A 14601-nucleotide genomic window follows, 5' to 3' on the forward strand; every position below is an offset into this window, starting at 1 on the left:
TATCTGAGGTTTGCAAAGCCCTTAAATCCTTAGATGTTTCGAAATCGGCAGGTCCTGATAATTTAGAACCCTACTTTTTAAAGCTAGCAGCTGATTTTATTGCTCCCCCTCGGTCTCAAATTTTTAACCTTTCACTTGATTTAAGTGAAATTCCACTCATATGGAAATCAGCTTTTGTCCTTCCCCTGTTTAAAGGCGGAGATTCCACACAACCAAATAATTTCCGGCCCATTTCCAAGCTGTCAATCTTGGCCAAAGTCCTCGAAACATTTGTCAATAATCAAAAAATAATAATAAAGTCTTTTAATAATACCTTTTCAATCTGGTTTAAAAAAAAAACATATCACAACTGCGGCAGCCGTAAAGGTACTAAATTATTTTATTGAATCTTTTGATAACAATATAAACACTGTGCAGCCCTATTCGATTTATCAAAAGCATTCCATACTGTAGATCATACTTTACTGACACAACGACTTGTGAATACTGGATTATCTAGACATACAATTGGTTGGGTTAATAACTATCTTTCAAACAGAACTTAATGTGTACAGCCAGAAAGTATTATCTCTGGTTCACTCAATGTCACTAAATGTGTGCCACAGGGAGATAAATGATTTGGAAAATGACACATCAGGCTGTAGATGTTTTAACTAGTTATGTATTGATATTGAAATTTGATTGAATTTGCTTGTGTGTGTATATGTGTATGTACTGTTGGATGTTATTTGTTAAACTCAAACGTGCTGTGTCTGTCAGTCTTGGCCAGGACGCTCTTGTAAAAGAGATTCTTAATCTCAACGTGCTTCTTTCTGGTAAAATAAAGGTTATAATAAAAGCACATTCTGATCGACCTGCACCGAGACAAAGAGGTCGACATCAGAGAATACCTGGAGGTGATCATAGGGCGAAGATTCTGTAACAGCTATGTCTGCCAGTTACTCTCCCAACCGCCAGAGGTAGCCATCCCCTGAGTTTTGATCACCACTGAGCCTGTTTGCATCACTTCATGTTCAGCATTGTTATAAGCAATGCTGTTTGAGTGTTACATTGCGAAGTATTGCCAGTTTACCCTGCCATTACCGCTCATTATTTTGTACTATATTCTATTGGTCGCCATCTGTATGTTTCTCTACCTGTTCTTGAGCACTGTTTTGGGATTACAGACTTTGTTTGTTTGTTACTGTGTTTGGATGACTGCATTGTGTTACGACCTCCTGCCTGAACTATGACCACGATTACTGTCATTTTTCTTTGCATTGGATAACAGTAAACTCTGCATGTGGATCCTACAAAGCAAACAAGTCAGTTCTCATTACAGATAGGATATTGACGAATAACAAGGAATACAGAAAAAACGACCTGTTTAAATAGTACATTTACAAACTCCAATAAAATAGACCAATTATGTTTTTATGTTTTTTAAATAAATAAATATTTAATAAATTTAGCCTAGTTGGACACACTCTATATACTGTATAAAAGATATGACCTTTTATCAGGCCCTTTGATATTTTGATATCCACAGTATGTATGCAAATAAAAAGAAACTACTGACAACCTACAAACAGCAAATTTAATATAACAATTAAAATGCTCTCATCTTAAACAAGTCAAGTCAAGTCAGCTTTATTTATATAGCGCTTTTTACAATTTTCATTGTTACAAAGCAGCTGTACAAGAAAAAATGACTATAAGTAAAACATAAAAGGTTATGGAAGTCAAAACACAGGTCAAATATCAGACACACAATAAATTCCTCCATGCAGTGTTAATTAAATAAGACTATCAAATTCTAGCAGCCCCCCCGGCCAGGCAAACAGTGCAAAACAGGATGCAAACGGTGGCGAGGAACCCAAAACTCCATTGGAGGAGAAAAAAACCTCAGAGGGAAACCAGGCCTAACCAGGGGATTCCAGTTCCCCTCTGGCAAAAACTGCAGCCTCTGCACAAGCTCGACAGTGCTTGCACAACAAGGCAAAATAAACAAAGTTAGATTTTAAATTATCATTAATAATCTAATAGTGGCTGAAGTTTTGTAGAGTCGCCATGTCCTTCGTCCAGCATTTGTCAGGTCTGGGAATGGATTGCGCCCTGCCCGCTCTGGTAACCTTGGACTGCATCCTGCCCGCTCTAGTAACCTTGGAACAGTCAGACAAGACTGGCTGAGAGTAGAGTACTGTTCTGCACTCTTTGATGCAACAAATGCATCAGTTGTTATTGGAAGTGTTCCTGGTTCCGGTTGATCTAACTAGTACAGCCTAGAACTCTGAAATATATATATTATGATAGTGTAGTGTATGCAAGATTAAAAAGATGCGTCTTGAGTCTAGATTTAAACTGACAGAGTGTGTCTGCCTCCCGGACAGTGCAGGGAAGACTGTTCCAAAGTTTAGACGCTAGATAGGAAAAGGATCTGCCGCCTGCACTTGATTTTGAAATTCTAGGTATTACCAACTGACCTGACACCTGAGAGCGTAGTGCACGTGATGGACTGTAATACGTGAGAAGTTCTCTCAAGTAGTGAGGAGCTAAACCATGCAAGGCTTTATAGGTAATAAGCAAGATTTAAAATTTTATGCGATGCTTTATTGGTAACCAGTGCAAGGTTGACAGAACCGGGCTAATATGCTCATACTTTTTTGTACGCGTAAGAACTCGAGCTGCCGCATTTTGGACCAGTTGGAGTTTCTGTAATAGGCCTGCAGGGCAACCACCTAATAGTGCATTACAGTAATCTAGTCTTGATGTCATAAGGCATGTATAAGCTTCTCTGCATCTGATGGTGACAGCATATGACGTAGTTTAGATATATTTTTAAGTTGAAAAAACACAATTTTACAGGTGTTGGCGACCTGGTTCTCAAATGACAGAGTACTATCGAATATAAAGCCAAGATTCTCAGCTGAAGATGAGGGTTTTATGGAACATCCATCAATAGTTAAGCAGTATTCTTGGTTGTTACGTAGGGTGGTTTTCGGTCCGATAAGTAACACTTCAGTTTTGTCCGAGTTCAGTAATAAAAAATTGCTACTCATCCACTTTTTTATATCGACTATGCATTCCACTATTCGATGGAATTTGCTGTGTTTCATGAGGCTTCGAGGAAATATAAAGTACATATTTGAGTTGACACTACTTTTTCCAGAACTTTAGATAAGAAAGGTAGATTCGAAATAGGTCTGTAGTTAACTAGTTCTCCAGGGTCCTGATGGGGTTTTTTGACAAGGGGCCTTATAACAGCCACCTTATATGCTTTAGGCACATGTCCTAATGTCAGAGATGAGTTAATAATGCTAAGTAGAGGATCTATAATTTCTGGGAGCATCTCTTTCAGTAGATTTGTAGGTATAGGGTCTAGCATGCATGCAGTCGATTTAGATGATCTAACGATTTTAGATAGTTCACCGTGATCTACTTTTCTACTATAGTAGAAAATAAACGTAATTTCTCCTTAGAGGCGCTGTAGTTAGTCGTTTGTTCAGCGGGTTTCACTTCTGGTTGCATAGTCATAATTTTTTCTCGAATATCTTGGATTTTATTTGTGAAATAGTTCATAAAATCATCACTGCTATGCTGGTATACAGAATCAGAAGTTGCTGACGATTTATTTTTGGTTAAATTAGCCACTGTATCAAATAAAAACCTAGGGTTATGCTGGCTTTCTTCTATTAGTGATGAAAGGTAGGCGGATCTAGACATTTTTAGGGCTTTCTTTAGAGCCTGAGTGTGTTCATTATTCCACGTTGTCGGTCTGTCATTTTTAATCTACTTTAAGCGCAGAGGAGCAACTATATCTAGCGTTTCCGAGAAGGTGGCATTAATATTTTCAATGGTAAAGTCAAGATCTTCAACGTTACTACTCATGCTAGAGATTTGAGACAATTCAGGCAAATTATCAAGAAACGCACCTTTTGTAGTCAAAGTTATTGTTCTACAATATTTGTAACTTGGAATTTGATTTGCCACCGAAAACAGAAAACAAATGTACTTACTAAATAAGCCTTTCCATGCCATTTATACCAGAAGTTCTCTTTAAATAATTTCCCAATTAGAACGTTCATCATAAAATGTGACCCTGCTTGTCAAAACCCAGCAAAAGTATTTTAACCGTTTTCTATAGCAAATCATTCTGCAGAATATTCAGTGAAAATATATAATCTTCAATATTGACTGAATAATGCCATTTTAAAGATTGAAATCTTAGTGAAATTAATACTTGAAATTAATCTTTGATGCTTGTTATCTAATAATTAATTTGATTATGAGATTTCAGCCTGGGTTTTCACAGGGTCACAAATATTTACATGCTGATCAATAATGCTATTGCTAAATGTAGATAAAGAAGTTATGGTTCATAAAATATCACAAATCTGGTTGAAAGGATGGAGTCATATAGCAAACGGCGGTAAACAGACAGACAGATACAAATACTTTTATATTTGTTGCTTTTTGTTTACTGTTGTGTGTCCATTTACCAGTCTGCAGTACTGGTGTTAAAATAAGCTCTTCATGCTGCTCTTTTTTAGCAGGTGAGAAGCAGCGCTTCAAGTAATTTAGCAGGTATTGTTGTTTTCAAAATAGTCTAGGCTGGAGACCCTTGAGAGGAGCATCAGGTGGGCAAGAGGGAGGATTCCTCAATTGGATGATGCCACTGATGATCTTCCATTTGTGACTGGTCTTATTGAAATTGTCAAAACAGCATTGTCAACTGGGGAAGGTAAGAAAGGTTTTGTAATATTTATTAAGGATTTGCTCTTCTATTTGACTAAAAAGCATTTAAAATATTAATGTGAAAGTAGTGTTTAAGAAAAGAACCAATCAAAAATAAAAATTTGATGAAATTAAAATATAGGTTGTGGTGGATAGGACACTCTCATTGTTGAGCGTGTGGCTTTGTTTTGATGTCTGCCATGCACTCGTTGTCCTCTCAGCACTCACTCTCACCTGTTATTCTCACTTGTTGTTATTATTAATTTTGCCCAATTTATGCCTCTGAGTTTCTTTTTTCAAATCGTCATTTCATGCTCAAACACAGTTACCGGCATTATTGCCCTCTAGTCTAGTGGTTTATCTCTGTCTGTCTGTCTGTCTGTCTGTCTGCCTGCTCTTGTATTTATTAACTCTGTGTTGTTTTGTGTCTGCCCAGGTTCCGGATATTTGGTGCTTTTTGCCCCCCTTGTTTTTCCTCCAGTTTTTTCCTCCTGATTCCTGGCGACCCACCCGAGCTTCCAGCAACCAGCTGCCACTGACCAGCATAACCCTAGGTTTTTATTTGATACAGTGGCTAAATTAACAAAAAATAAATCGTCAGAGACTTCTGATTCTGCATACCAGCATAGCAGTGATGAGTTTATGAACTATTTCACAAATAAAATCCAAGATATTATAGAAAAAATTATAACTATGCAACCAGAAGTGAAACCCGCTGAACAAACGACTAACTACAGCACCTCTAAGGAGAAATTACGTTTATTTTCTACTATAGATCACGATGAACTATCTAAAATCATTAGATCATCTAAATCAACTGCATGCATGTTAGACCCTATACCTATAAATCTACTGTAAGAGATGCTCCCAGAAATTATAGATCCTCTACTTAGCATTATTAACTCATCTCTGACATTAGGACATGTGCCTAAAGCATATAAGGTGGCTGTTATAAGGCCCCTTGTCAAAAAACCCCATCTGGACCCTGGGGAACTAGTTAACTACAGATCTATTTCAAATCTACCTTTCTTATCTAAAGTTCTGGAAAAAGTAGTGTCAACTCCAATATGTTCCTTCCTCCAAAGGAATGAGATTAATGAAGATTTCCAGTCTGGATTTGGAGCACATCACAGTACAGAGACTGCTCTGATTAGAGTTACAAATGATCTGCTTATGGTGTCCGACCGAGGTTGTATCTCCTTATTGGTGCTGCTAGATCTTAGTGCTGCATTCGACACCATTGACCACAGCATGCTCCTACATAGACTCGAAAATTATGTCAGTATTAAGGAAATAGCTTTGAAATGGCTTAGATCTTATTTATGCGACCGTTATCAATATGTAGCAATAAACAATGAGGTATCACGCAAATCGCAAGTCCAGTACGGTGTACCACAGGGCTCAGTCTTAGGGCCTATGCTCTTCGCATTATACATGCTACCTCTAGGAGATATAATAAAGCGACACGGAGTAAGCTTTCACTGTTATGCTGATGATACGCAACTTTATATTTCCTTGAAGCCTCATGAAACGCAGCAATTCCATAGAATAGTGGAATGCATAGTCGATATAAAAAAGTGGATGAGTAGCAATTTTTTATTACTGAACTCGGACAAAACTGAAGTGTTACTTATCGGACCGAAAACCGCCCTACGTAACAACCAAGAATACTGCTTAACTATTGATGGATGTTCCATAAAACCCTCATCTTCAGTAAGGAATCTTGGCGTTTTATTATATAGTACTCTGTCATTTGAGAACCAGGTCACCAACACCTGTAAAATTGCGTTTTTTCCATCTTAAAAATATATCTAAACTACGTCATATGCTGTCACCATCAGATGCAGAGAAGCTTATACATGCCTTTATGACATCACGACTAGATTACTGTAATGCACTATTAGGTGGTTGCCCTGCAGGCCTATTACAAAAACTCCAACTGGTCCAAAATGCGGCAGCTCGAGTTCTTACGCGTACAAAAAAGTATGGGCATATTAGCCCGGTTCTGTCAACCTTGCACTGTTTACCAATAAAGCATTGCATAAACTTTAAAATCTTGCTTATTACCTATAAAGCTCTGATGGTTTAGCTCCTCACTACTTGAGAGAACTTCTCAGGTATTACAGTCCATCACGTGCACTACGCTCTCAGGTGTCAGGTCAGTTGGTAATACCTAGAATTTCAAAATCAAGTGCAGGCGGCAGATCCTTTTCCTATCTAGCGCCTAAACTTTGGAACAGTCTTCCCTGCACTGTCCGGGAGGCAGACACACTCTGTCAGTTTAAATCTAGACTCAAGACGCATCTTTTTAATCTTGCATACACTACACTATCATAATATATATATTTCAAAGATCTAGGCTGTACTAGTTAGATCAACCGGAACCAGGAACACTTCCAATAACAACTGATGCATTTGTTGCATCAAAGAGTGCAGAACAGTACTCTACTCTCAGCCAGTCTTGTCTCATTGTTCCAAGGTTACTAGAGTGGGCAGGACGCAGTCCAAGGTTACCGGAGCGGACAGGGCGCAATCCATTCCCAGACCTGACAAATGCTGGACGAAGGACGTGGCGACTCTAATAATCTAATAGCGACTGAAGTTTTTAATTTTAAATCTAACTTTTTGTATTTTTTTGCCTTGATGTGCAAGCACTGTCGAGCTTGTGCAGAGGCAGCAGTTTTTGCCAGAGGGGAACTGGAATCCCCTGGTTAGGCCTGGTTTCCCTCTGAGGTTTTTTTCTCCTCCAATGGAGTTTTGGGTTCCTCACCACCGTTTGCATACTGTTTTGCACTGTTTGCCTGGCCGGGGGGGGGCTGCCAGAATTTGATAGTCTTATTTAATTAAAACTGCATATAGGAATTTATTGTGTGTCTGATATTTGACCTGTGTTTTGACTTCCATAACCTTTTATGTTTTACTTATAGTCAATGTTTTCTTGTACAGCTGCTTTGTAACAATGAAATTTGTAAAAAGCGCTATATAAATAAAGCTGACTTGACTTGACTTGACTGACCTCTCGGCCCTCCAATGCCGACTCTTAAGCCCGCCCTCAGGCACGAGCGCCTGTACTGAATGTTTCCCTTGCCTGTGGGAGTTCACTCTCCAGGTATTACGGCTGCTGGTACGGGCATTTGTCCCTCTCCTGTGAACTGTCTCTCTCGCTCGGGGGACTACCTCCCCCAGTGTCAAGTCCCCCATTCGCGTGGGCCTGGTACTCCGGTAGTCAGACTCAGTACATCTCTCCTCAGTTCAAGTTCACAAAGCCTGCTGTCCCCCACGGACTATTGAATCTGTGTGCCTGACATCATGCAGCGATAAATATGAATGTCCTTATTTCTCAACATTATGTACCTCAGGGTATCAAGCCCCACTGGTCCAGACAAGTGATTTTGGAAGGTCCAGCTACTTAATAACTGAAACGCAGTTAAAATTCCTGGATTTGTGTGGTTTTGGAGCTTACAAGATTTCTAGGTATGAACAGTGTGTGGCAGTCTGTGAATGCATAATACATTTTTCTCATATTGCAGGGCAGAAGTTTTAGGGTAACCCATTAAGCCCCCTTTCAACTTTGAAGGCAATTTAAGAACACGATGAAATCATATGTTATGCTGCTTATTCAAATTTTATTCAATCTTTTGAAATTACCTTCCTGTTCCCAGGGTCTGGAATGGTTACTTAGGTTTTTACGTAAGCCTGGTTCGACACAGCAAAATAACAAACTGTTCTCGACACAGAATTTTTTTCTGCACAATTGTCCTACTGAATTATGTTAATAGAATGCATGCGGAGACGTTATAGCTCAGTCTCTTGTGCTACCAAGAGTGGCGCATTTGTGTTTACATTCTAATCTGTACATTGCATTGGAACCTGGTTTGTGAGGACAGTATTAGTCATAAAAGACAAAAACTATCAAATGTACACCTCTAAAGTTTTGGAAGGCTCATTCCTCACTCTTGTTAAACTGTTGTTTTGAGCTCAGTTTTACGCCAGTACCTTGTCATTTCTGCATTCGAGTAATAATACCAAAATTCATAAATGTGTGAAACTATATATATTTCTAGTACCATCGTCTGTAAAACAAATTTATGTTATTTTCGTATTAAAGAAACGGTTAAATTAGAGTGAAATACAATGTTTAAAAAGATTACATTGTGTTATTTGTGTAAAGGGACTCTAAAAAGGACTCGATCAAGTTGTCACATTTTAACCCAGTAGGCTAGTCATTTAAACCATAGGTTTGATATTGCTGAGTTATTCTCATAATTCCACACTTTTCTACAAATCTAAATAATCCTGAAGACACAAAAAATAAAGAATACAGTTTTAGACTCTAAAATAATTGCATGCTTGCTAGCTGACAATTCTGATTGTGATAAAACTGACATCAAAGACAATATAGCAATTCATAACACACAGTTGTTGTGATAAGATAACATACACAATGCAACATCTAGTAAATGTTGAGATTTTAAGGAAAATATAAGGAATTCTAAAAATATAAGGTTTTTGTTTGATACTGTCCTGAAGAAGATATTTCACAACAGATGTTTAGATATTCTTTTGTGTTTTGTAACAGTTGTTTACAAGTGTTATTTGAAATAAATAGCACACAATCTATTAACAAACCTAAAAAGCCATATTCTTGCTTTCCTATGAAACATGTATCACAATGTTTCTAAACGTACATCTCTTAATAAATATATCTCTAATATAACTATTCTACACAAAAAACATCATTGTTTGTGGACATCCTTATTTTATAACGAGTGGTCACATGAAATAACTTTCTATGGCCCCATATGTGTTCTGGCTGTTGATTTTGCATTACGAAAGGATACAAAAGCAGGAATTTCAGTTGACATGACACAAAGAGACTCTTTCATGACATTATTTGCGGCGCGTGATGATCACTTAAAAAGGGGGAGCATTTGCAGATCATGAAAGAAAGCAGTTTTCTAAAAACATCTCACATGACTTGATTTAGTCATGCTGCTGTGAATCGCATGACTCTGTCGCAGACAGGGACATACACATGCTATTAGTGTAATTTAGTTGCATTACGTCGTTTCCAGTATCAATATGTTATTGTTTTAGACTGGCCACAGCAGTTTGACAATGTCTCTGGCATCTACATTACAATTTACCTTATCTGAAACATGCAAAAAATGTAATTACATATCACTAAAATTTGTATTTTGGTTGGGACTATTGTTGTTGAGTAACTTGAACAGACATTCAGACAATATGTAGATTAAGTTAGTTGGGAAGACAAACTGATATTATATAGCAATAACACATGATTTTTAAGGGCATTGAAGCAACTCTAAATATTTTTTGTGTTAACTTTTATGAATAGTAAATAGTTATTTTCATACCACAATACCTTAAAGCCATAACATAGGTTGCTGGAAAAAGCCAAGCATAGTTACATGATGTTCATAATGGGTGTTTTCTAAAGGCTAATTTACAGTGTCCAATAAATATCAACAAACACCATTATTCTAGGTTACTGAGTTTGTTAGCTGTTGGTGGATCAGTGTAAATTTGCTTTTTAAAGTATTTTGATATTTCTGACAATAAACTTGTTTATTTCATTTAGATTTTGCTTTATTACATTTTACAGCGAACTGCACTGTAAACAGGCTTTAAACTTCTTAAATTATTATTGAAGCAGTGCCTTTTCATTGCATGAAGTCAAGAAGAGATTAAGGTACATGTATGCATGAGAGAATGCATGCAATGCATATCCGTTAAGAATACTCAGTTATGTTTCAAAGAATTCGCTAAATGGAAAATGCAGTTAACAGTTGCTTATATATAAACCCATATTCGTATATGAGATGCACAGGGATGCACATGTGTTGCTTTATTCAGATCCTCGCTCTGTCACCTTCAGCTTTACACAGGACTGCTTTTCATCCATGGCTAACATTTCTGGAGGCAGGCACCAGCAACACAGACAGGACTGGAAGGAAACATAGATATAAAAAAAATACTTTATGAAAAACTTTAGGAAAATAACGTACAGTTCATACTTACTGCAACACATAGAACTTAAAAATAATATAGCATATTTATAATTTATAAAACGAACATTAACAAGTATAAAGCTGAACATATTAAGCAAAACTCTTATTTTATTTGTATTGTAAAATATTACCACTTAGAAGCAATAAAAACAATTGTTGCTTTTATTTATTAAAGCTCAAACTACAGCCAAAATGAACAGTAGTTACAGCAGACTTGTAAGTTGACTTCTAATTTCTTTGAGCTTTACAATATTTGCAAATTATTTTCCTTGAATATAATTTAATATATCCTTTAATATAACATAATAAAATTGTTAACATTTTTAAATCTGACCATACCTTAAAACAGCTCTTAAAGCGCTTGCTAACCATGTACAAAGCAATGGGGTTGATGCAAGAATTCACTGATGCCATGTTGATTCCGATATAATCAAGAACTAGGAAGACACTATAAGTAAAAGAATATATATTTAAGTTTGCATCTAGGTGACATGCCTGAAATCATGTCCTCCAATATTAAAATTGTACAGCTTAGAAAAACATTTGCAGGGGTTTAACAAAGTCCAGGTCCATAATACAGCATGCTCTAAAATAGTTAAAGTGTTTGTTAGTTTCTATCAAACCTTAAAAGCTCACAGCGATTGGGGTCCTTTTCATCATAAATGGTCAGCTTAAGAATACGACTAAGGTGCAGTGGAAGCCAGCACAGTGCAAAGACCAGAACCAGACAGAACACGGTTTTAGCCACCTCGCGTCTCTGAGTATGAGACAAGTGAATGTACAAGTGAATAGCAGTCAGTATAAATTTTGGTCATGCACATCATATACTGCATATTCCGGTATATCTTAAAACAATATAGCTTCAAAAAAATAAAGGATACATGACTTTGACCTGCTTTAGGTGATCATTAAGTGCAATCTGGACCCCCTTCTTCTTTCTGAGCATTTCACAGGTCATTAGAGTGTAGAAGATGGCAGTACAGAACAGGGGCATGCAGAAGTAGAAACTGAAAAGCCACCAGTCTTTAGCGGACTTATAAAACTGAAAGGAAGAAATAAAACACTGATAGGCAACAGAGACTGTTGTATTATTTTAACTAGAAATGGTATTTACATTTTTTAAATATCATTCTTAAAATGAACTTGATGCTATTTAATGTCATGTGGCTTTTTACTATGAATCTGGAAACTGACCCACATAAACTTGGTTTTCTGCATGGGATGGAGCAAGCAAATCCTAAGGTTTTCTCCTTTGTAATCCATTGTGATAATGTCAAAGGCAATAGTCTCTGGAACTGCAAGTACAACTGAAAGCACCCAAATAAAAATAATTTCAATGGCTGTCCATTTGGGTACGCCAATGCCTTTAATGCGGTTCCATGACGTCACTGCTCGATACCTAAGGGACCACAATCAGAGCTAGATGTAAGATTGGTTTTACAAGGATTTATATTTTAAAAGCTATTTATTAGTAATAATAAATCTAGCTGCAAGCAATTATGGGGTCAAGCCATCAACGCTCTAAAGGGAAAAAATATATGGTCATATGTGAGGCTGAGTTTCTGAAAATCAGATTTAAAAAAAGCACTTAAAATTGCTTGGAACTTTTGACCAGTATGAGTTGCTGTCACCACATTTGCATGAGGCGAATAATATGTGCCAGTGATACATAGACGCAATGGCACACAGACACGATGGCAGAACAATTTTTTTGGATTTTGGAAGGTTCTTTCTATATTCGAGGCTTGACCCCTAATAATGATATGAATAATACTTATATTGCAAATAATTCATAAAGATTAAAACATACATGCACACATACCTATCTATGCTCAGTGCACACAAACTTAGCACTGTGATGCCAACTGATGCCTTTTGTATAAAAGGAACCAGTTTACAAAGTCCAACACCAAATGGCCAATCTTTAGCAAAAAGCTGAAAGACAGGTACTGTACACTTAATGTATGATCAGATAACAGATTATTCAACAAAATTAAACAGCCTTGCATTTTACATTTTAACTATTATTTTTATAATAAAGTTTGTTTCTCTTTGGATCATAAAAGGATTCTGCTATTTTAGTTTTAACAATGTTTAGCAAATATTTGTTTCAAATCTTTTCATATTACATTATTGTAGTGTAATGTAGTCTGGGGTAAAGTCAATTTGAAAGTATAATTTATTTGGTAGGTATTCTGGTAATGAAATAAACATGTAGCCAGTATGAATAAGATTAGTCAGACCTTGAATTATTGTCCTTAAAATCTGAGAAAAGATTCTTTGTGGATTTAAAGCACTACGGTATCTTCCACTAGTAGTCCAATGGGCTGCACATTAATATGTATGCTGTAGAAGCCACCCAAATCCTTTTCTGACTACTGTTATAAATGTCAAAAAGCACTGTGTACAAAACAGATCAGGCTCACCCATGCCCTCTAAACTATTGTAAGATGATGGTTTAATATAAACTTGGACATTTAATTTATATCATAATATGAAAACATGGGCTGGAGGGCTAACCCAGCGAAGAAAATATTTTATTGGCTGCTTTTGTCAAAAGGTGAAGCACAACTACAAACTTGTATCGCTTATCAATAGATTGAAGTTTTATTCATATTTAAATATTTAATTTTATTGAAGTGTAAAAAAGGGAAAACTTCTAACAATTAAAAGCAGCTGTGGTGCAAAGACGACAAAACTTTGATAAAATCAGCAAATATATAATATTGTTTACTTACTTTATACACGTTGATGGGAATGTCTATCAGTATATGCAACAGGTCCCCAAGTGCCAGACTTGAAATCAGGATATTAGGACCGTTCCGCATGCATTTGTTTTTATAAATGATTCTGAGCAGTGTAGAGTTTCCAATTATTCCAACCACAAATACAAGGCATGACACTAGAGTGTTAATATACTTGAAAGTGTCCCTGATTTCTGTGGGACCTGTGCACATAGGGGGCAGAACTCGTGGTAGCCGGGGTATGGAGACATTCTGTTTCATTAAAATGGTATTTCCAACTGCATATTTGTTGGTTGGAGACACTGGTCTCTGGAAAATTTGCCTGTTATGAAAATCCTTTCCCTGAGCGCATATCAAGCATCCAGTCGTGAGAATGAAAACATAAATGATGCGTCTTGTAGTTTTCATTTGAACGAAATGGTTATTTAACATTGTAATGTTCATTAAAATGGTTGCTACACCAATGCCCAAAGCCGTACCTGCGGATGTCTCTATAAAGTGATATTGGTTGCAGATAAAAAAAGAACACAAAACCGACGATGTAGAAAAATGTATGTGTTATCCTTGGCTATTAGGATCCGGGTACATTCTTCGCATCTCCTGAAAAGTCCAGTAAAACTCAAACTGGATTTGTTATTAACAAGTCTGAACACTAGATCAATTGAATTCCTTCGAACATAATGTTAACTGTTTGTCTCTAAGAATTCTTCCCTCAGATTATTCCTCTCCCTTTTACCCCTCCCACTACAGTCTTTGAAATTCGAGAGAACCAAGAACATGGTGACTAGAGACTTTAACAGAAGTTATATTTTATGAAGGAGGAGGGACATTGCCAAAAGAGAGCAGATTTGATTTAACACTAACCATGTTTGATTGTATTTTGTAAAATGTTTTTCATGTTCTTTTAAATGTAATGATAGTTTTTGCAATCTATAAACAACAAATCTAGTATCATATATTCTTTTCCATTTTGTTTATTTTAATAAAAATGTTTTTAGTTCTTGTTTGAACTAGTGTTTGTTTGTGTTGCGAGTATTTGGATGGAATGTATAGCCAAACTAATGAAGATGCTTTCTGAATTTGCTTGTGTTTTTTGTGTTTGCATGTGTTTT

At 36.6% G+C, this 14601-nt stretch overlaps 1 protein-coding gene across 1 annotated transcript; it reads right to left on the reverse strand.

Annotated features, from left to right (window-relative positions):
* Window positions 1-8323: 8323 nt before the first annotated feature.
* Window positions 8324-14257, reverse strand: ednrba (endothelin receptor Ba). Its single transcript, XM_079462244.1, has 7 exons — window positions 13484-14257; window positions 12568-12680; window positions 11940-12144; window positions 11638-11787; window positions 11369-11502; window positions 11085-11193; window positions 8324-10681 (listed from the first exon to the last, which is right to left on the reverse strand). Exons 1-7 carry the CDS (start codon window positions 13931-13933, stop codon window positions 10583-10585), a joined length of 1260 nt encoding a protein of 419 aa, XP_079318370.1. The 5' UTR covers window positions 13934-14257; the 3' UTR covers window positions 8324-10582.
* Window positions 14258-14601: the final 344 nt, after the last annotated feature.

The sequence above is a fragment of the Barbatula barbatula genome (genome assembly GCF_947034865.1).
Source record: "Barbatula barbatula genome assembly, chromosome: 8".
NCBI lineage: Eukaryota > Metazoa > Chordata > Actinopteri > Cypriniformes > Nemacheilidae > Barbatula > Barbatula barbatula.

Excerpts from the sequence above, each read along its gene's own strand:
- ednrba (XM_079462244.1), bottom strand. The coding sequence starts at position 13,933 with ATGAACATTACAATGTTAAATAACCATTTCGTTCAAATGAAAACTACA. Across the intron at positions 11,503-11,637 it reads TTAATGATCACCTAAAGCAG|AGACGCGAGGTGGCTAAAAC; the intron begins GTCAAAGTCATG and ends TCTCATACTCAG. Across the intron at positions 10,682-11,084 it reads GCTTTAAGAGCTGTTTTAAG|TCCTGTCTGTGTTGCTGGTG; the intron begins GTATGGTCAGAT and ends GTTTCCTTCCAG.